This window comes from Fusarium poae, chromosome 3 (assembly GCF_019609905.1).
Source record: "Fusarium poae strain DAOMC 252244 chromosome 3, whole genome shotgun sequence".
Classification (NCBI taxonomy): Eukaryota; Fungi; Ascomycota; class Sordariomycetes; order Hypocreales; family Nectriaceae; genus Fusarium; species Fusarium poae.
In genome coordinates, this window is record NC_058401.1 from 1,104,165 (window position 1) to 1,123,602 (window position 19,438).

Genomic DNA, 19,438 nt, shown 5'->3' on the forward strand with positions numbered 1-19,438 from the left:
TATTAACCTTACTTACTGCCTCTAGCTATAATTTAAAGGCCTTAATTATAATTATTACCTGCTTTTTTAATTATTTAAACTAGTTAATATATAAATACTTACTATTATATATATTAATTTTATTTAGGAATTCTTTTTATATATATAATAAACCTATAGCTAGCCTTTTAATAAGCTTTTTCTTAAGCCTATATAGACTCTTTAGTATTATTTTTAGTTTTTAATTCTCTATATATAAGAAATAAAGCTTATAGCTAAAGGCTATTAATTTAATTTTAATAAGGCTATTTATTTTCTTAATTATATAAAGGTTAATAGCCTTTATATATAATTCTTTTAATATTATTATATCTTTATAAGACTTAATAGATATTTTAATAGTTTTAATATTAAGATTAAGAAAGTAATTATAATTAATAAGTTTTAATTTAAAAATAGTAGCTAGTATTATATTATATAAGACTTATAAAAGTAATTAATAAGGTATTATAAGGGATTAAGATTAATTAACTTTTATTTTAATAATAATTATAAATATCTTAAATAATTAATTAAGGTTAAAAGAGAAAGAAGTTATTATTATTTATATAGTTTAATAGAAACTTTTTTTATTTATTATTAATATTATAAAGTTTAAGTAATTACTTTATTAATTATATTTATATTAAAAACCTTATCTTAAGAAAAACTATATATAATTCTTTAATTTATATAAATAGATAAAGTATTATAAATAACCTTTAATAAAATTAAAAAGGGTAAAAATAATCTTATAATTATATATTAAAAAAAAAAAAATATATTATTATATTAAAAATAAAATTAATTTTATAAAAAAGTAAATTATTTTTTAAAATATAATAAATTAATATATATTATAATTTATAAAATTAAAAATTCTTATTTAAATTATTAAAAATAAATATAAATATTTTAAATAATAAGAAACTCTATTTAAATTAAAATCTATAAATAAAGAAATTTATATATATAATTAAGAGTTTAATATAAAATTAAAAAGCTAAAATAAAAGCTTTATTAATATTATAAATAATTAAATTTAATTATATATTTAATCTCTTACTATATTATATAATCACTGTAATCTCTTATAATTACAAGTATCAGTAGTTTTAACGAAGGTACCATCTTTGTATATATTGAGCGATTCAAAGACAACTATATAGAGTACAGTCCTCAGGGATATTAAATGCAATAGTCTGCACTTATCTCATTCATTATGTGTATTAGAGTTATTTCTAGAGATCGGAGAATATTGGCTACTCATCAAAGCATTGAATAGCATTTGTTCCCATTGAATACTATATTCAGAAGTATTTTACCACCTAGCTATACATGACAATGGCCTGGAACAAAAGACAAAAGGATAAATGAACAATTATATCCAGATAAGAAAGGTAAATATCGCATCACAGAGTAGCCCAATTTAGACCTTTGTCGGGGTTTGAAGCTTCCCCGGTAGTGTTTCCATCAGGTCTGATCCTGTGTCCTGAAAAGGTTGGCCGATTATGGCATCGAAATTCTATAAACTCAAGTCAGAACGTGATCGATAGGAAGCAATATGTTGAGTAAACTTACCGGACCTTGAAAGTCCTTTCCACCAGTAAACCAGTACACTGCAAGTAACAAGTAAAAGCCACCAACAACAGGGGAAACGTAGTCTATCACAAATTAGTTATCTTCTTGGCTGGCGGTAGAAACAACACTTACTCATGGTATTGGCATTCACTGGCATACCAGAGGGGAAGCAAAAGAACTAACCAATTAGCATTGTCAAACAACCCGAGCATGTATGTAAACTTACGATAGAAGTGACGACAACAAACACAGCAGCAATGCCATTGACAACTGCACCAACTCTCAAGCCCATCTTTGCGGGTGTCTTGTTTGTTTGGTAGTCTGCAAGTAGTCTTCTACCCCTGACAAGCAACGCGATAACAGGGCAAGCATAGGAAACGTTGAGGAAAATGGTACAAGACGCAACGTATGAACTGAAAGCCACTGCAGGACCCAAGTATAGAAGTCCAAAGAGAAGATTGAAGATGTAACAAAGCATGATTGTGCGGACAGGGACATCGAGCTTGGGTTGGAGGTGGGCAAAGAATCTGTGACAGACAATACCCTTGTCACGAGCCATGGAGTAAAGAAGACGACTGGCGCTGGTAATACTTGCTGATGTACCGTTGATGAAGCAGACGCTCAACATCAAAGCGAGAATTGTTGCGGCAGCGCGGGATTTGGTGCTTTGGAGGAACATTTCCACTATGGGCATACCAGTAGAACTTGCGAGGACTGTTGCAGGGTCGGTGAGGCAGAAGAGGATGACGATGATAAAGACGAATCCACTAAACAGTTAATGACTGATGGTTGAGGTGAAGAAAAAGACTTACGTGACACCACCGATAACAATAGCCAGCAGCATAGCTCTTGGTGCATCCCTCGAAGGATTAGGCATCTCCTCTGTAAGATGCAACACGACATCAAACCCAATGAGAGAAAGGGCAGATTGCAACAAGCCAAGGATCCAAGCAACACCATCAGACCAACCAGTCTCGTTGTTAAATTCTGCAAAGACTTGTTTGGCATCTGTCTTTTCAGACATGGACAGAAGAATGATGCTGGTGATGACAACGGACAAGATGGACCAATGCACTGCATCACTTGTTAGATGTGTTTTATCTGTGTGCAGGGTGACACTTACAAGCACCATCGTTCCAATGACCCAAGATTCTGTTTCCCCAGATATTACCGACCGTTCCGAAGGTGAGGATTGCGACGAAGAAGAGATATGTTTTCCAGGCTGTGGCTTCGTAGGCGTTGTTGGAGGCGACGACGGCGGCGGCGGATATCAATTGGGCTGTGGATGTTAGTATTAATAATAACTACAAGAAAAGAACATACCAGCGAAGAAGGCCTGAGTTGTCACGACAGTCAACCAACCAGCGATATTAGTCCATCCAACAAAGAAACTCTGTTATACGTTAACATCGATCAAAGATACAAACAATGGGTCATACCATGGATCGTTTCCATCGAGTCGTACACAAAGCGTACATGAAATGATACTGTCCTCCTGTTCCAATGTCAGTCAAATCCATTCTCGTTTCTGCAGAGGATTTTCTTACCAGCTGTAGGCCACAGGGCAGCAAGTTCTCCCAAACTAGCAGCAAGACATAAATTGCAAAAGACACAAACCAAGAATCCATAAATAAAAGAAACTGCACCACCAGAAGGAAGAATATACGCCATAACACCAGCGAGAGCAATCCACGTACTGCGGGGTCAGTCAGTCAGTCAAATGCCGGTACAGTTGAAAAGAAACAAACTAACTTGAGGATTGCAAACGCCATGGCAACCATTGTCAGTGTTGAAAGACGCTGCTGTAGCACGCCTTCTTGCGTATGGGAAGTCATCTTGTCGGTTTACGTTGTTTTGTCTTCTCACTGAGATGTAAATTCTTGAGGAGAAAGGGGTTGATTCATATATAGTCTTGTTTCTTAGGTTTAGGTCACACGGAACGAGGTGGTCTTTAGTCTGTGTGCAAGCGTCGTACAGCGATAAGCCAAGATTTCAGCACGACAATCATCAACTTTCCAAATCTACGTCTTCCCCCTTCCAATGACATATCTTCTATCTCAAACTGCCGGGTTACCGATACAACAACAAGACTCTATCTTGATAAGCGCATCTCTACCCCAGGTTTTTGAGAATGATCCACTGAATATACCGTAAAAGGAAATATTGCGAGAAGTTATGACGAGGATGATTGGGTACCGAGATCTAGCGTCTTCAACACCCCAAAAACGTCAAGTGGCAAGACGAGTCAAGATAGCAAGAGAGTCACTATTCCTTGCTAGTGGATTGCGGGGAAGCGATCTAGATGCGACATGGCCTGTTCATTTCTCGCAAAATTGCCTATTACAGTAAGATCTGGGGAGATAGCTGTTATCTAAGATTTTCACTTCGAGGCTGGGGTAAACGATAACTCGATTTCTCGTACAATTTCCTTTTTGGGTAATTTTGTGTCGGTTGATTGACATACGATGGTATTGATTATTATCATTAGGAGGCAAGATATGGAACCCGGACCGAGGATAAAAGAGTTGCCGTCCTTGATATATTTCATCAACTACTCTTGTCTCTCATCGTCTTCACTGTTTGAGTACTCGCGTTATTCTCGTTACATTCCTTACCATCATCTACACAATGTCATCAAAGGACGGCTACTCATGGACAGAGGCTCAAGGCCTCAAGCCCGGCGTTCCATGCATCGGTGCCATCAGTCCTCCTACAAATCTCAAAGGCAGCAACACAAAATATGATGTAATTGTCGTTGGAGCAGGATACTGCGGCTTGACTGCAGCCAGAGACGCAGCTCTTGCAGGTACGTCTCATCTTCCCCAACAAAAATATCAAAAGGCTGATCGAGTACAGGTCTCAAAGTGTTGCTCATCGAAGCTCGTGATCGCATCGGTGGTCGTTCTTGGTCATCAAACATAGATGGCTACCCATACGAAATGGGCGGTACGTGGGTGTACTGGGGTCAAGCTCACGTCTGGCGAGAACTCCAAAGATACAACATGCAGAGTGAACTTGAAGTCTCGTATGATTTCACTCGAGGAATCAATAAATATCTTCTCGTCACACCCGAGGGAACTCAAAAGTTTACTCACGAGGAAGAGGTTAGTTACTGACTGACACAAGCATATATAAGCACATCAAAAAACTAACAAGAGACCAGGACCAAATAATGCAGAGTGGTCTCAAAAAGCTAGTCAACGTAGACGGTCAAGACGGACGTGAAGCCATCATCTTCCCTCACGCAAGCAAACTTGACGCAGTGGCAGCAAAGTACGACCGCATGTCCATCGCAGACCGCATCGCCGAGATAAAGAGCGACCTAACATACAACGAACGCATCGGCCTAGAAGCATTCGTTCTTCTCTGCAGCGGCGGCACTCTCGAAACAACCAGCTTCTACGAGTTCTTGCACTGGTGGGCCATGAGCGGATACTCTTACCAAGGCTGCATAGAGTATCTCGTCAAGTACAAGTTCAAAGGTGGCCAATCCAGCTTTGCCATTAATTTCTTCAAAGAAGCCCTCGCAACTGGAAACTTGACCTACTCTTTCAGCACACCTGTTGCTTCTATCAAGAACAGCCCCGCTGGTGTTGAAGTTACTTCTCGAAGCGGACAGACGTTCCGGGCACGCAAGATGATTAGTGCGATTCCTCTCAACGTTCTCAACGATGTGAAGTTTGATCCGCCTCTGGCTCCGGGTAAAAAGGCTGCTGCTGATATTGGACATGTCAACCAATGTATCAAGGTCCACGCTGAAGTCTCGGATAAGGATCTGCGATCTATGACTAGCATCAGCTATCCTCATAATAAACTGTCATACGGTTTTGGTGACGGAACTACACCAGCAGGAAACACGCACATTGTTGCTTTTGGAGGACAGAGCAATCATTTCCACCCCGAAGAAAATATTCAGACTACGCTGGATGCTTTCCAAGGTTTTACTCCAATGAAGATTGAGCGTTTGGTAAGTTGAACATGACATGAAGTGGGGGAGTCATGGCTAACAGTGTTTAGGTCTTTCATAACTGGTCCAAAGACGAATTTGCAAAGGGTGCATGGTTCTTTTCACGACCTGGTCTTTTGACTGATCATCTACCTGACATGAGAGCCAGTCAAGGAAACATCATTTTTGCATGCTCTGACTGGGCTCTGGGATGGCGTAGCTTTATCGATGGTGCTATTGAAGAGGGAACTCGTGCCGCCATGGTTGTTCGATCTACTTTGTCCGAGAGAAGTCATCTGTAATGCTATCTATCTATCATCTGGGGGTATCTTTGTATAGAATTGCATCAAGAGGCTGTTTAGATATTGAATTATCTACTTTTTTTAATATTGTTCGTATAATTATCCAATCATCTTGACATTCTGAACCAATCTCGCCCCGTTATTAGGTCCATCCAAGTAGCGGCCCAACATCTCTCTTGGGAAGTTGTACAGCGACCATGCTCGGCAATACCACATTAGCTCTAGTTGATCTAGCGTTGTCTTACTATAACTCAAAATTTCAAACTGATGAAGCTGAGCTGTCAAATCTTGATTCTTACACAACAAACAGCAAATATGGCGACCACCACAGCAAAGCCTCAAAAGGCTTCAGGTTATCTCTTCATCTACAACACCCTCTTCGCCCTTGTCCGCATCGCTCTTTTCATTCGAACAACGTACCTATGGACACAGCAAGGAAACGGTGCTGTCTGGGATGAACTCAACGTCACAGCGCGATGGACAGAGACGTTTACAGTGATGGAAATTCTTCACGCGGTGGCAGGTCTTGTTCGTGCGGCACCAGCTACGACAGCGTTGCAAGTCGCGGGACGCAATACTATTATCTGGGCTATTACGAGAAACTACCCCCAAGTTGGTTTTCGAGAGGATGCGTACAGTTTTATGCTCATGGCTTGGAACGCAGCTGATGCGGTACGATATTTGTATTTCACGCTTCAGACAGGAACGGGATCTGTACCAGCTTTTTTAACATGGTTGAGGTATATGAAAGCATATGCAAACAAAAAAAAGAGTGAAACTGACAAATGTGCAGATACAACATGTTTATAGTGCTTTATCCTATTGGTATTCTTTCGGAGATGAAGCTTGTTTACGAGGTTATTGTACCTTCTCAGGCACGAAACCCAATGTATCAGTATTTGCTGTGGTTTGGATTGGCTATTTATGTTCCTGCGTTTTATATCCTTTTTGGACATATGCTGGCTCAGAGGGCAAAGTTGAACAGGTCTATTTCCAAGAAGCAGACTTGAAAATATATTTCAACTTGGACTGGATGTTTCTGATATGACAATACCTTATAAACAGGCCATACTATTACTTGGTTGTCAGTTAGACTATGGAGGCTGGGGTCATGTACTTGGGGAGATTCTATGTAAAAGCCAGATTTATATAGCTATATCAAATTCATACCCAAGCCTTTTTATATATCAAATTGTTCGATAACCTGCAAAGCAATCTATGTCTACTTGTAGTGGGTATGATGACTGACCCCCGAACAAAGAGTCGACTGACGGCATCAGGTCTCAGACGTGGTAATTGAGTTTCACTTGAGAAAAGTCAATTCCTTGTCCATAGACATCAGATGAGTCCAACGAGACGAATGTGAAACCTCGTCTTTGCTTCAAAGCTATATCTGTGGCATTTATACTCCTCTAATGCAACTGGGCATTAAAGGGTATATTCCAAATGCGTTGTCGATATCTCAATTGGGGATATTTCATCTGAAGTGGTGCTTGGATAGATGGTCGCTCCGGGAATTAACAACACCGGAACACAGCGAGTTGTCTGTTGTCGGTGAACACGCATGATACTAGACCGAAGGAGGCACTGGTGTCAGAGTCTAATATGCCATGTTGCATCGTCTTACTATAAGCATCTTCACCGTAAATATCATGTTGAAGCGTTTAATGGACGTTGAAGGAGGTCATGTCGCGTCGGAGTCACAAACAGTCGAGAATTTGAATCAATCCCGGATATTGGCTTCATCTCGGGAATAACCAGGATTCGTTCTCATCAGGTTGACGCCAGTCTTTGTATCTCAGCTTTCAGATCCCAGTTGTGAACGAACCCGTTGCCATGGGTACTATATCCGTGGTCTTGGTCTTTTTTAACGATACTGGCTGATCAAAAAGGATCCGATATTTTGACTCGATGATTTATTCTTTCATAAAGATGGACATGTCGAATAATTGTACACACACGCGTTGGGTGGCTCATTCGTTTATGTTGATCTATGGCGGTAACCACGCGCGTAGACCTCGAGCAGGGTTTGGACGGATACGACGGTGGATGAGAGACAAATGTTAATCGCAATTAAATACATAGTGGCAGTGGAGGATAAGAGAATTAAGAGACACGACACGACACGTGTAAATTAAGCCAAGAGAGTTGTGCTGTATATATGTAAACAGTCAGTGACTTGTTCAGTAACTAATGCCAAGCAGACCCTTTTATGCAGGAGTAGCTACACAGCCTACAAAGGACGCGCAATTGCCAAGACACAGCCTCTCTGTTTATCCCTGCACCGATAATTCAGTGGAGTTGTTCCAAGACCCTGAGAATTCACTGTAATTTACGGAGTAGATACATACGGTACAATCTAATGCCAAAAAGATTAATTATGCTTTTTTGGAGAGATACCATTTGTCGACTCGTAAAAACGGGATGACCCTGTCAAGCCATGTCTAGTGAGTAAAACTAACGGGATTAAGCTCAAACAAGTGAAGCTGACAGCGCCTGACAGTGAATAACTAACAAGTCCATGCCAAGACTACGGTTAACTCGGCCTCTGCTCACGGGGTTTCCGCGTTATTACGCCAAGGTAACAGTAACAGTCAAGGAGCCGCCAAGAAAAGAGACACAATCATAAGAGGAACAGACTCTTTTTGTTTTTCTTTCTACAGTGATTGATTGTCTGAGCCCCCCCTAACCCCTGCAGTCTTTGGGAGCCATTTCATTATATCTAACTTGTACTTTCCCATCTTTCTTTCCCTCTCCCCCCAAACTTGACCCCAACATTTACACACACCTCTCTACCAAAATGTCTGCACCATACGATCCCAACCAAGGGTAAGCTAACAAGAGTCACAATAATAGAAGAATATTCTAACTAACATTGTTCAGTTACTACCCTCAACAGGGTGGATATCCCCCTCAAGGTTACCCTCCTCCTGGCCAGGGCTACCCTCCCCCACAGCCTGTAAGTTTGGACACCCAACAACAGTCCATGTCCATCCAACATCGTCACTAACAAATACCAGATGCAATACCAGCAAGCGCCACCACCTCAAGAAGAAAAGAGCCACGGCTGCTTCTACACATGTATCGCCACGCTCTGTTGTTGTTGGGTCTGCGGAGAGACCTGCGAATGTTGTCTTGAGTGCCTCGACTGCTGCTGTTAATCAACCACCAACCCCTGCATTTCTCTCCCCCCTTCTTCCAACAAACAAAGCGCTTGCGCATAATAAAGAATGCATGATTTTTATTTTTCTATCATAGTCACTACACCCATAGCTCAGTAACGGCCTAAACACAATACCACACACAACGTTATCTCCCCCAATTGATTAGATTGCCTGTGCATTCATTCATTAGATCAAAGATGCTCCTCCAACGCGACAGCTTCGGCAGTTGGCATTGGTCAAACACTGAAAGTACCTAAAGACGTATAAGTAATTTATCTCCAAAAGTCTAGACACGACAAAAAAAAGACATACTCTTCACTCTGTTTATCTTTAAACTTTGAGCAATCGCATCCAGGAGGACACGTAGCAGTCGGTTTGGCTAAAGATGTGATTGCAGGTTGTCTACACGGTCTACAGTGAGAGTTGGTCAAGCACTGAAAGTATCTATAATAAACAAAACATCAGCGCCCTCCATGAAATAAAACTAAAATAGAATTGACGCTTATTCTAATTACTCACTCGGGACTTTTCTTGTCTTTTATTCCCGAGCAGTCACACTCTGCCGGACAGTTCCCATTCGTTGTAGCCGTGGGGTCGTTGACCACGATAATCCGAACCAAACCTGTAGAGATGCTTTCGGTGTAAGTCCCAGGAGGCATTGTTCTGTAGTCTGTTGATGACGTGATTGGTATGCCGATGTTTTCGCTGATGGGTTCAAAGTATCTTGGTTGTATTGCGATTTCTCTCTGAGCTTCATCTACCGGGTTTCTCCCATGTTGAGGGATGGCTTGAGCGACGCCGCAGAGGAGGAGTACTGTGATGTGTAAAGACAACATGGTCAGAATGAATGCTTTCTGTCAGGTATAAACAATTGTTGATGACAGTTATTCTGCGTCTTATAGCCAGTACAAATCCTCAATCATGAATCCGGTCGTCTGGCTCTGGGTTTATGTAGTCACCCTTCAGGCAACGCCGACGGAACTGTATCACCACTACTCACCAGCCTCGAGAAACACGCGCAATCTTTGACATCATATTTTTTATTTGTATTTCTTCAAAATCTGCTTTTCAGCTGACACGAACCGGTCCCAAGGTCAGCGTTGTGTCTACCATCAGCAGTCAACATCAAGAGCGATCAAAGTCACAAGGCGACACCAGAGCCCAAACGATTAGGATCATCTTGCATCATCAGGCTTCATGATACTTCATCTCGTTTCATGCAGATCAAACCAGCACATCATCTCTCCTCCCGCACCAGCAAACATCGGTACAACCACGCCCTCGCGGCCCTAATCTTTGTGCAACACCGTTACCATCACAGATCAACAATGCCACCTCATCAAGGTCTCAAATCGAACACCAGATTCGATTACAAGACATCTTTTTTACCTCACATCATTCGCGATGCCTACTAAACACCATCCATGATGCGATTGGTCTCCATCATCGAAATGTCTCGGCCATGTTCAACCACGCAATTCACCGACGGCAATCCCAAGCGAGACTAAACTGAATACGCAAATCGAAACAAGAAACGCTTATCGTCTATTCAGAAATCACATCAAAAACACCTCTATCTATCCCTAGTTACTTCTTCGCAATAGGTTTCTTCTCTCGTCTCCGAAGCACATAGTCCCACGTTCTCGCAGCGCAACCATCAACGTCAACACCACGAGTCTCAAGATTCGAAAGTACGGCGTACAGCACCACCCAGACCATCACGCATACATCCCAGATATGTGTGAACCACCAAAAGACCTGATTTCCAAGGGGGCACGTGGCGTACTCGAACTTCCACTCCCAGGTTTCTTGGTCAAACCATAGACTCAACAGACCAGCATTCCCACCAAAGTCGCCCATCATGCTGCGTACCGTGATCTCGCGTCGGCCAGGAATACCCTCGCTTCCTGGGATTTGCTGCGCTTGGGCGTCGGACCAACTAGCTACTTGCCATGATCGCTGCGAAGGGTCTGTTCCGTTTGTTTGGTTGATGTAGTGGTACGTGTCGCAACCTGCGTGGTCATGACCATTAAGCATCAGACCAGGACGACCATAACCTTTGCCAGGAGCATTGCTCTTTGCGCTCATACCCCACATGCCCTCCAAGAAACCCCGGGTGGCATCAACACTGAGCTGGTTCTGCTCCTTTAGACCCCCGCCGTCGGCAGTAGTGTGAAAGTCAAAGAGCGGTGCGTCAACGCAGATACCCTCGGGCTTGTACATAGGAATATGCGTGAGGATCAGCGTAAACTCTCCCTTGTACTGCACTGCACCTGAAGTCCCGATGACATCGTTGATAAAGCCATATGTAGCATCCTGAAGAGGGATAGACTTGGCCGGTGTATCGAGGTTCATATCGTTGACACCAATGATGCGCAGCTGAGGCATCACTTTTGTAGAATCGGGGTTTTCGTCCGAGTACAGAGTAGCTCTCGTCTCAGGATCTGTAATGGGCAGCTCAAAACGAAGCTCATAGTTGGTCTTTCCAAAAACCCGTTCAAAGCGTTCCAATCGCTCCTCTGTCAGGTCTCCAGCGTATCCAATATCGTGGTTTCCTGCCACGTTGAGCATTCTCTTCTTCCAAGCTTTCTGTTCCTCGCTACCATCCAAAACTCCAGATATTGTGTGATTGGTACTCGGGTATTTCGCCAATTCGTCCGAAAGTCTCTCTGTTCCTTTAAACACACGGTTCCAGAACCGTTGGCCTCGCTTCTCAAACTCCTTGTCGTCGATCCATTGACTACCGACAAGGTCGCCCAGCACTGAGACGTGGGTAGGATTGGTCCACCAGTTTACCTGACGATAAATATGCGCCAGATAAAAGTCGTTGCCCCATAGATCAACACGTTTGCGCTGCGACATGAGCCAGTAAGGAAGATCCTCCATGAAAACATCAACAATATCATGGATAATCTGTCTAACTCTCTCACGAAAGCACCAATGGCTCGTCTGAAAAGTCACTTTCTTGTAGGCAGACTTGATATGTGGAAACGTGCCCAAGTAGTTTGTAATAATCGATGTATCGCCTTCTAACTGGGGATCGCCCAGGGCAAGCAGTCGAAAAGGCGCAAGCTTCGCATTATCGTCGGCCGTCGGCGTCGAAGGCCAGTGGAACTTTTTTGTAAGGGAATAAGCCTCGTGGCTATCGCGCGACTCGACGGGGAATGCGCATCCTTGGATGACGGGGAAGAGGTAGAGGTAGAGAGTGAAAGCTACCGAGAGCGGCACCAAAAGGCGCAGGCCATGGCGGAGAAAAGCCACGACGTTCATGTAGCCGACCTCATGCGCGAGCCACTTTGGGGCTGTTTTGTACAGAAATTGGCCAACGGGAGTGTTGACGAGAGCAGCGCAATAGTTGGCGAGAAAAGAAGATGGTGGTGATACCCCTGGAATGCGGATTAACGACACGTGAAGACAAAAATGGCTTAGTCATGCAGAGACCCCTTTTTAGGGAGTAGGGACAGCATTCGTTTGAAGGGGATATCATTGGTTTCAAAATTAGAAGTCATTATTTTGTAAAGACTTGTTATTATCGCGTCCTAATTAATTGCAGAAACCGTTGGAAGTTGGACGTTGAGCGTTGTGTTTGTTAACTACAATGTGTGATCCCTCCATCGATTGATGCTACCCTGATTCAAGATTTACACTGCATCCTTGCTTGTCTGTAAAGTGTTCAATTGGGTATCTACTTTGACTCGTGTTGTATCAAGATTTTTTAAAGAGTATGTCGCTTGTTCGGGTTTCGACTGTCCTGTTTTGACGTGTTCCTCGTGAGGAGTTTGTAGGCATAACCTAGACCATTGTGGACGTAGGTAAGCACCAACATACAACGCCAAAATCACCAGACGTGATCAGTCGATGATGGAACGTACAAACTTCAACTCCACCCTTCCTCGTAAATCTCTTCTTCCTCTTGCGGCCACTCCACCTCAAACTCGGGATCATCCTTCTCATGCTTCGCCACAGCAAACACAAGCAAGCTGTTTTGCTTCAGCCCCAATTTGGTAGGCGTGCTCTCTCCGTCCCCCGTCTTGAGCTTGACCCATCCCGACGAGAGATCACCCGGAATCTTCAATGCGCCATACACGATAATAGAGTCCTCGTCGACAGGAGTGTTCTTGGGAGGTGAGATGGACGTCGTAAGACCCTCAGGGTATCGCTCGCTTATGACGCTGATAAGCTCGGCGGTGACGTTGGAGAATGGTGCGAGGGCGTCGATAAAGAGGTAGATAGTATGGATGCCGTGCTTGAAGCGCACAGAGATGTGTGCGTCATCGAGATCAGTCTACATTTTATTAGTTTTGGCGGTCAATAAGGCGGTTAGAATCTTACCATCTTGTCGATCTTGAGAGTGCACGGTTTGGGGAAGACGTCAGAGTTCAACGAGTCGCCTTCTAAACTCTTGTTCGACACGAGGGGCAGGTATTGAATTCGGCGGGGCTAATCGCGGCTTTGTCTGACACGACATCACGTGTGTCCGCGTAGAGTGATTCTTTGGGTGAGCGATGTCTTTGTCGATACCTAACTACGATCATTCTTGAGCAGTCATTAGCATATGCAAAAGCATCTAGATGCATCATCGGATCCGCAAATATATGAAGTTTGGTAGCGGTCAGATTCTTTGTCTTGAACCAGGTAACGTTAGATTATGGTTGTAGACTGGGCATTAATCTTGGATCTGGATAATAGGGTGTAAGCATCAATGTTGATAACGACCACATTATTGATACGTCACTTTTGTCAGAATGGATGACTCGTTGACATCTGATAGCCAGGTACCAGGCTGACAGTAAGACTCAATCCAAAGACAAATTTGGTAACATGTCTTCTAGAAAAGTCGTCAGTCCTCAAACTCACCATTACCCTGGACACCATTAATGGACCAAAACTGTCAGTGTGTGTAAAGTAAAAGCCGTGCATAAAACCGTACTAATGCACAAACGCACTGTCCATCATGACAAGACCATCAGTTCGTAACAGCATCCATCAATTCAATTCATATTACCTATTCAAATCTATCAGACAAGAAAAAAAGAGTCATCGGGCCTTTGCTGGTTATCAAAGTCCAGTCAGTCCAGACCAGACTCAGCCCCTCTTTACTCTTGGCTCAATTACCGACAACAAGCGCAAGCGAAGGCAACCTCTCTTTTTTTCCCTCGCAAACAACACCAAGGAAAAAATAAAGAAAACCCGCCAACACCGCCGGGATTGTAAACTCCGGACCTTGTCGTTCTCCGCAATCACCGCCGAACAGAGATAGATCCACAACTGAGAATCAGCCGTGCAGAAACAAGGCTAGGCACCGCAGAGCCTCACGTTAATTACGAGTGAGAAAGAAAACAGTTCAAAAAGACATCCAATTGCACTGCAACAAATACACCATGGCTGCTACTCCGTCATCCCGGCCCGGTTTCACACCATCTGGCGCCCCCGCGATACCCTCACCACCATCTGACATTGACTTCCCGCACGATGTCTTCCCCCGCCTGTCCGTCGCGACACCCACGCGGCTGATGCTGGGCACAATCTCGTCAGCCGTCGTGGGATTCTCGCTCGGTGCGACGCAGGGTGGTCAGATGGCGCAGTTGCGGTTCCGGGCCGAGCACGCCCACAAGATGCCCGACACGACGACAGGGTGGTATTTTTACCACAAGAGCAAGAACTACCACGCCATGCAGGGCGGAATCCGTGAGGGCTTTCGCATGGGGTTCAAGACGGGGTTCTGGAGCTTGATGGCCTTGTCTCTCGAGAGCACGGTTGACCGTTATCGCGGGGCCAGCGACATGTTTTCTACTACGATAGCCACGCTTACAGTAGCTGGCGCGTTTTCTCTCTGGCGTAAGTTACGTTTTTTTCCCCTTTTTGTCTTGTCACCCGTTTCTACAGATACCTCGGCTGCATGCATTGACTAAGAGGATGGCAATTGCGCAAAAACCCCATACGGGGAATTCCCACGCTAGGCATGGCACGCAGCAGAGATGGAAAGCGACGGGTAGATATTGCAAGCATGCATCCAAGATCAGAACCGACAAGTGGAACCCCGAATGAGAGATCAATATGGGCTAACAAGCGCCGAACATCGGCGTGTGCAATCTAGATCGCCTGTCATTAACAACCGCCGCCCGGACCGCGCGATACGGGCTCATGTTTGGTCTCGCGTATGGTGGGATTCAAGACCTCGTTGGCTTAGCCCGAGGCAGACCGATCGGATATGTCGAGTTTCTACGACGTCGTGGATCAAAGGATATTAAAGACGATGCTCACACAGCGTTGTGAGTGACTGTTACTATCTTGTACAATACAATCACTGTAGATATTAATATCACGACTGGAAACAATAAATGCTTCATATCCGCATTGACTCAAACAGGGGATGCTTTAGGCGCAGAGATCACCAGGAATTTTTAGTAGCGTCCTTTCGTTATCGGGGCAGTCCGAGTTTTTTCTCTCTAGGGGGACGCCTCTCCCGTGAACCAGCCCCAGAGAGGGGGAGAGCGGCTTTGCTCGGTCTTTTATGGAGACCATGATCGATAACAACAAAGCTTCTAGCGAGATGGAACATTTTTCTTTTGGTACTAGACTGTTCCAAGGCACTCACTGCATGCAGCAGGACACGAGATAGACGGGTTGCGATATGGTAGCAGAGCCCCATTCGTCATGTTTATGTTTATCTCGGCATATCAGGCTTATCTACCGATTGCAACGATAGACACGTTGACGTTGACATTAACAGTGACAGCATCAACGTTTCTACCCCTTGCGTAATAGTGACTTGAATTGACCAACCCCAGATTAACAATCGTCATAAAAGTCACAAGACCCTTTCTCATTGTCTCATCTCAAAAAGCACAAACCATCTGTGACCCCCAAAATGCCAATCCCTAAACAGTCAAGAGAATGCTTGTGATGCATCTCCAAGGTTTCCCCACAATGCTCTGTGCTGTTGTTCACCCAATTACATAACACGTAATTTGCTGGGATCGCGGCCTGTTGCGGCATCAAAAGAAACATTTCAGCGTCGTTGTTTTCCCCAGCTTCCCTAATCTCTGGTCCTGACCAATCATGTGTTGATGGTCATCTATGCCACTCCCCCACGCCCCTCAACGGCTACATTCGGTTTTCTTTTCTGCTGGTGATGCAAGACTAGCTTCACTTTTAGTTTGGCGGTAGAGCCAGAGCCAGCAAAAACGGCCACGTGACGGCTGATAAGCTCCGTCGCCATCGCATCGTCAAGGATTGTTGTTAAGGTCCCGGTAATCTGGGGCTTTTTCTTCTTTCGCCTTGTCTTTACTTACCTGGCAGATTCCCTGGTTCTTGATGTCACGGGGTCCGGGCTCGCTCGGCCTTTGCGGAGAAGAATCAAGGGGGTTCATTTAATGCGTAGCGTAAATATGCCCGACTATCAAATCATGACTAGTAATGGCGAGAAAAAAAAGATTGTCTAGGTTTTGGAATGGGGAAGCTCACGATAGCGCCACCTCCATCACACGCCCCTGGGGAGTTTAGGTCAGTGCTAGACAGATCCAGGCACCGCAGTCAACCGACAGTCTAGTGTCACTGCCAGACCAACAGATAGAGATATATTAAGCTCTCTGCCACCCGTTGTTCTTTACCCAAACACAACCAGATAGAATTAACTTATCTTCCACGCATCAACCGCCTCCAACTCTCGTAAAAATACACACCTGCCTGGATCCCTCCATACCGATCCAGCTTCACCTCTTCATCACGACCTTTCCAAAAACCACCACCACATCTCATATAATGAGCTCGGCCCTTCGGCGAGGGACTGCCCAGCCCCTTCGCTGGGCGACAGCATCTTCCAGCGCCATCACCATCAACACTCTCCGACCATGCCTCACTGCCCGCCGTTACATCCATTCTTCTGAGCGACGAACCAACACAATCGTCGAGCAGCGCCAGATCCGCGACCCTCTTCCTTCCGCTCCCAGCAAGGCTCCTCTCTCCGTCCTGCCTCTGATTATGATCCTGCGATCTCTGGCCACCATGACCGTCTCTTCCTCGCCTCTCCTCCTGCCTCCTTCTCTGCACGTCATGGGAATCCTGGCCAACACCTCCAACCCCATCCTCAACCCCGACAAGAACCCTCTTTTGCGATTTTTCTTGAAGAAGACCTTTTACGCTCAATTCTGTGCTGGCGAAAAGTCACCCGAGATTAAAAAGACTATCGACGGACTCAAGAATATTGGTTTCAACGGTGTTATTCTCAACTACGCCAAGGAGGTTGTCCTCACAAAGGATGAGGGTGCCGATCTCAAGAACGCCGCCATCGAGACCGAAGAGGCTATCCAGAACGAGATTCTTCCCTGGGCCCGAGGCACTCTTGAGACCGTCCGACTTGCTGAGCCTGGTGACTTTGTCGCCCTCAAGTTCACTGGCGCCGGCAGCATCGCCCTCCACCAGCTCAAGGAGCGTATGCCTCCCAGCCCCTCCATGTACAAGGCCATCGACTCCATCTGCCAGCTTGCCCACGAGCGAGGTGTCCGTCTTCTTTTCGACGCCGAGCAGGACATGCTCCAGGATGGTATCGATGACTGGACTCTAGAGTTTATCCGCAAGTACAACAAGGGTCTCGGCGAGGCTGTCGTCTTTGGTACTTACCAAGCCTACAAGAAGAAGTGTCCCGAGGTTCTCTCCGCCCACCTCAAGCTCGCTCAGGAAGAGGGCTTCGCTCTCGGTGTCAAGCTTGTCCGTGGTGCCTACCTCAACTCCGACCCCCGCGAGCTCTTCCACGATACCAAGGAGGACACCGACGCCTGCTTCGATTCTCTGTCTGCCAGTGTCCTCACCCGCGAATGGAACGCTGACGTCAAGGGTTCTGGTGTTTACCCCGTTGCCAGCCTGGTCGTTGCCTCTCACAACGCCGAGTCCGTCCGCAAGAGCCGTGCCATTATGGAGGCTGGCCGCGCCAAGTCCGACATTGCGTTTGCCCAGCTTCAGGGCATGGCTGACGAGGTTAGTTGCGAACTCGTCGAGGCCAACCAGCTGGACAAGACCATGAACCTCCCCGCCTACAAGTACCTCGTCTGGGGAACTACTGGCGAGTGCATGAAGTACCTTCTCCGCCGCGCGCATGAGAACAAGGATGCCGTGCAGCGCACCAAGGGTAGCCGAGATGCTCTCTGGTCTGAGCTTGTCCGACGATGCAAGAGCGTCGTTGGCCTTGCTTGAACAAAAAAAGAATAAAGAAAATCGGGAACGGGAAAGAGAAAAGAGTTTTATATCATTATGTCTTTTGGGGTTTCTTTTGTTTTGCATCATGGGTAGCGATCAGGAGTCCGGGGCGTCCAGCATCTCAATACCAGAGATAGATTAAGCATAGATGAAGAAATGACTTACGTTTTAGTCTTGTACATTATCTGATTGACCTGAGTGAAGCATTTGAACTGTTTTGTGACTCAAACACCCCGTAGAGCCATTGCGCCTATGACGAGCGACTCCATCTCCTTCTGTTTGACCTTTTCATCCTGGATATCATCCAGCCACTTGAGTCCGTTCAACTTGTAGTACTTTCGTACTTTTGGTACATCAGTAGCGGTGGATATCTGTTCATCGGTGATGGACACAGCCTCTCCCTCGACATTGGTCTTGAGATGCTCCCAGATTTGGTCCTGGGTCAAGGGCTCAGTACCCTCTACAGGAAATGTGACCTTGACAACGACAAGATCCTTGGTTGATGGGGAAATGCCATAACGACGATAGGCATCGGCAATCTGGACGCCAGTCAGTCCCTAAACTACTGTAAAGAGTAAGGGTTATTACGTTATTAGAGGAGCTCATGTTGCACACAATCTCGGAGTGAACGTTTGGCGTCCTTAGAGTGGCATTCACAGCCGTCGACGTAGCTTTAAAGACAGCAGACAACAGCTGAAGCCTCGAAACAACCTGCTCAATAAACAAAGCCCCAGTTATCAGAATTGCCTGAGCCTAAATCGGGTGTCCCGATTTTGTCTGAACGGAACTCACCACTGAGGCATCAATAAAGGCGTACTCAAACTCGGGGTTCCGGGCGAGGAGCTGCTGGTGCAGAAAGGCCGCATTCTTTACATTACGGAATAGGGCAACGTAGACCTTGTGCGATGCTGGTAGGTGTTCGAGAGTCACTGTTTCGAGAGACATGATGGATGTCAAGCCGAGAGAGCCGTTAGATTTGACTTGGCAAAGCGTGATGTTACTTGGCAGGAGAATGCAAAACAAAAGTTCGTTTGTCTTGGCCGCTTACGAAATCTGCTGATTTTTCGTAACCTTTTCGTAGCGCGACGGTTGAGAATATGATCTGGGTGAGGTTTTGCAAGTTCTAGTTCTGATTCTTTGACAAGTTTAGTTTAATGTGGAGGGGTAATTTTGGGAGTATGTAATAAAGTTCCCCTCATTCATCACATGTCGTTTTACTGTGTTCATACTGT

The 19,438-nt window shown here is 45.1% G+C and overlaps 9 protein-coding genes across 9 annotated transcripts; 5 read left to right on the forward strand and 4 right to left on the reverse strand.

Annotated features, from left to right (window-relative positions):
- Positions 1-1,447: 1,447 nt before the first annotated feature.
- FPOAC1_007752 (uncharacterized protein) lies at positions 1,448-3,434 on the reverse strand (the record flags this gene model as incomplete). The annotated part of the gene is made up of 10 exons (XM_044852202.1): positions 1,448-1,543; positions 1,600-1,682; positions 1,732-1,777; positions 1,826-2,366; positions 2,412-2,673; positions 2,723-2,878; positions 2,923-2,992; positions 3,039-3,094; positions 3,147-3,295; positions 3,352-3,434. 10 exons carry the CDS (start codon positions 3,432-3,434, stop codon positions 1,448-1,450), a joined length of 1,542 nt encoding a protein of 513 aa, XP_044704872.1.
- Positions 3,435-4,227: 793 nt separating this feature from the next.
- On the forward strand, positions 4,228-5,847 carry FPOAC1_007753 (uncharacterized protein; the record flags this gene model as incomplete). The annotated part of the gene is made up of 4 exons (XM_044852203.1): positions 4,228-4,405; positions 4,456-4,703; positions 4,763-5,566; positions 5,617-5,847. 4 exons carry the CDS (start codon positions 4,228-4,230, stop codon positions 5,845-5,847), a joined length of 1,461 nt encoding a protein of 486 aa, XP_044704873.1.
- A 315-nt stretch (positions 5,848-6,162) lies between these two features.
- Positions 6,163-6,857, forward strand: FPOAC1_007754 (uncharacterized protein; the record flags this gene model as incomplete). The annotated part of the gene is made up of 2 exons (XM_044852204.1): positions 6,163-6,587; positions 6,641-6,857. The coding sequence occupies 2 exons, from the start codon at positions 6,163-6,165 to the stop codon at positions 6,855-6,857; spliced, it is 642 nt and encodes a 213-aa protein (XP_044704874.1).
- Positions 6,858-8,647: 1,790 nt separating this feature from the next.
- On the forward strand, positions 8,648-9,008 carry FPOAC1_007755 (uncharacterized protein; the record flags this gene model as incomplete). Its single annotated transcript, XM_044852205.1, has 3 exons — positions 8,648-8,676; positions 8,731-8,806; positions 8,868-9,008. 3 exons carry the CDS (start codon positions 8,648-8,650, stop codon positions 9,006-9,008), a joined length of 246 nt encoding a protein of 81 aa, XP_044704875.1.
- A 1,590-nt stretch (positions 9,009-10,598) lies between these two features.
- FPOAC1_007756 (uncharacterized protein) lies at positions 10,599-12,281 on the reverse strand (the record flags this gene model as incomplete). Its single annotated transcript, XM_044852206.1, has 1 exon — positions 10,599-12,281. The coding sequence occupies one exon, from the start codon at positions 12,279-12,281 to the stop codon at positions 10,599-10,601; it is 1,683 nt and encodes a 560-aa protein (XP_044704876.1).
- A 607-nt stretch (positions 12,282-12,888) lies between these two features.
- Positions 12,889-13,346, reverse strand: FPOAC1_007757 (uncharacterized protein; the record flags this gene model as incomplete). Its single annotated transcript, XM_044852207.1, has 2 exons — positions 12,889-13,296; positions 13,344-13,346. The coding sequence occupies 2 exons, from the start codon at positions 13,344-13,346 to the stop codon at positions 12,889-12,891; spliced, it is 411 nt and encodes a 136-aa protein (XP_044704877.1).
- Positions 13,347-14,392: 1,046 nt separating this feature from the next.
- FPOAC1_007758 (uncharacterized protein) lies at positions 14,393-15,287 on the forward strand (the record flags this gene model as incomplete). The annotated part of the gene is made up of 2 exons (XM_044852208.1): positions 14,393-14,849; positions 15,109-15,287. 2 exons carry the CDS (start codon positions 14,393-14,395, stop codon positions 15,285-15,287), a joined length of 636 nt encoding a protein of 211 aa, XP_044704878.1.
- Positions 15,288-16,775: 1,488 nt separating this feature from the next.
- On the forward strand, positions 16,776-18,203 carry FPOAC1_007759 (uncharacterized protein; the record flags this gene model as incomplete). Its single annotated transcript, XM_044852209.1, has 1 exon — positions 16,776-18,203. One exon carries the CDS (start codon positions 16,776-16,778, stop codon positions 18,201-18,203), a length of 1,428 nt encoding a protein of 475 aa, XP_044704879.1.
- A 227-nt stretch (positions 18,204-18,430) lies between these two features.
- FPOAC1_007760 (uncharacterized protein) lies at positions 18,431-19,151 on the reverse strand (the record flags this gene model as incomplete). The annotated part of the gene is made up of 3 exons (XM_044852210.1): positions 18,431-18,745; positions 18,795-18,917; positions 18,999-19,151. The coding sequence occupies 3 exons, from the start codon at positions 19,149-19,151 to the stop codon at positions 18,431-18,433; spliced, it is 591 nt and encodes a 196-aa protein (XP_044704880.1).
- Positions 19,152-19,438: the final 287 nt, after the last annotated feature.